Below are 1181 nucleotides of genomic sequence, written 5' to 3'. Positions count from 1 at the left end.
GTTAAATTGCTTTTAAATCGTAATGCTGATTTAGCGTGTTTAACTTTCAATCATAATGACCAATATGGATTTTGTTATCCCAACGAGATACCTACACTGAAAGTTGTCAAAAATGTTATAAACATGATGGAAATGCTTATTGATAAGGGTTTCAAATTAAGTTTGAGAGATCATTTAGTAATTATAGAATTCCTCGTGCATGATCTTAAGCATTGTGAATGCTTAGAAAAATTCTACTGCAACCATGAAGAATTTTTGAGTTTAGCTTCCCCAATTCATTTAAAAACCATAGTCATGAAATTAGTAAATGAAATACCGAATATAAAAATAAAAAAAGCACATCTTAGAACAGTTAAAAGTTTCTTTTATGTGATAAAAAAGGCCGGGTTCTTTATAGATCGTCAAACGACACAGTTTCTTGACAAGATCATCATCAAATTTACTTTCGACGACTTTGATCAAGACGCCGCAGACATCGACAATGAAATAATTCTTATGAAATCAACTACATTGCTGGATAATTTTACTTTATTTGATTTGTTAATGAAAAACCCACACGATATTTTTAAGTATGTAATCAACTCGAATATATGGGAGCTACAACTCGAAGAAAATTTTCCAATTTTTCACAACAGCATAAAAGCACAGGTTGCCAAATCTTTAACCCGAATGTACATTGAAAATTCAGCATATGATTATTTTACCGAATTATTTCCTCCGTTATTTCCGAGCATCTGTTCAAAATTGATCATGAATTATTTGAGTAACGAAGATATTTTACATTTTTGTTCAGCAGCTGCAATGTCGCAGAATACTGATTTATAGTTATATCGCTGATCTAAAATATATTTAGAAATTTGAACTTAGAATTAATGAAATTTTTTGTATCCATAATTTTTATATAATTTAAACTAAACAAACGTATTAAAGTCTTTGCCTCTCTAGACTAATATTGCATGTACATTTTTACTTTATTAATACACTAAGTATAGTACGAGATTGTGATCAAAAGTATTTCAGTCAGCTGATTCAGTTTGATAAGAGTTTGGCAAATTGACTTGTTACTTGCAATTGATTCGTAATATTGGATTACATTATATTAGATTTTTTTATTATAGATTAAATTAGATAATTTATGAATGTGTTTTAAACAGCATCTACTTGATGACTTCGTAATATTA

The 1181-nt window shown here is 28.7% G+C and overlaps 1 protein-coding gene across 1 annotated transcript in view; it reads left to right on the top strand.

Moving 5' to 3' along the window:
* LOC117175447 (ankyrin-3-like) overlaps positions 1–825 on the top strand; it is a 2136-nt gene extending 1311 nt beyond the window's left edge. The window contains exon 2 of the mRNA XM_033365155.1: positions 35–825. Coding sequence (XP_033221046.1) covers positions 35–825 — 791 coding nt within the window. The remainder of the gene's footprint in view (positions 1–34) is intronic.
* Positions 826–1181: the final 356 nt, after the last annotated feature.

The sequence above is a fragment of the Belonocnema kinseyi genome, chromosome 6 (assembly GCF_010883055.1).
Source record: "Belonocnema kinseyi isolate 2016_QV_RU_SX_M_011 chromosome 6, B_treatae_v1, whole genome shotgun sequence".
In the NCBI taxonomy this organism is placed as follows: Eukaryota; Metazoa; Arthropoda; class Insecta; order Hymenoptera; family Cynipidae; genus Belonocnema; species Belonocnema kinseyi.
Note: the sequence above shows the minus strand (reverse complement) of the source record. Positions and strands in the feature narration are given on the sequence as shown.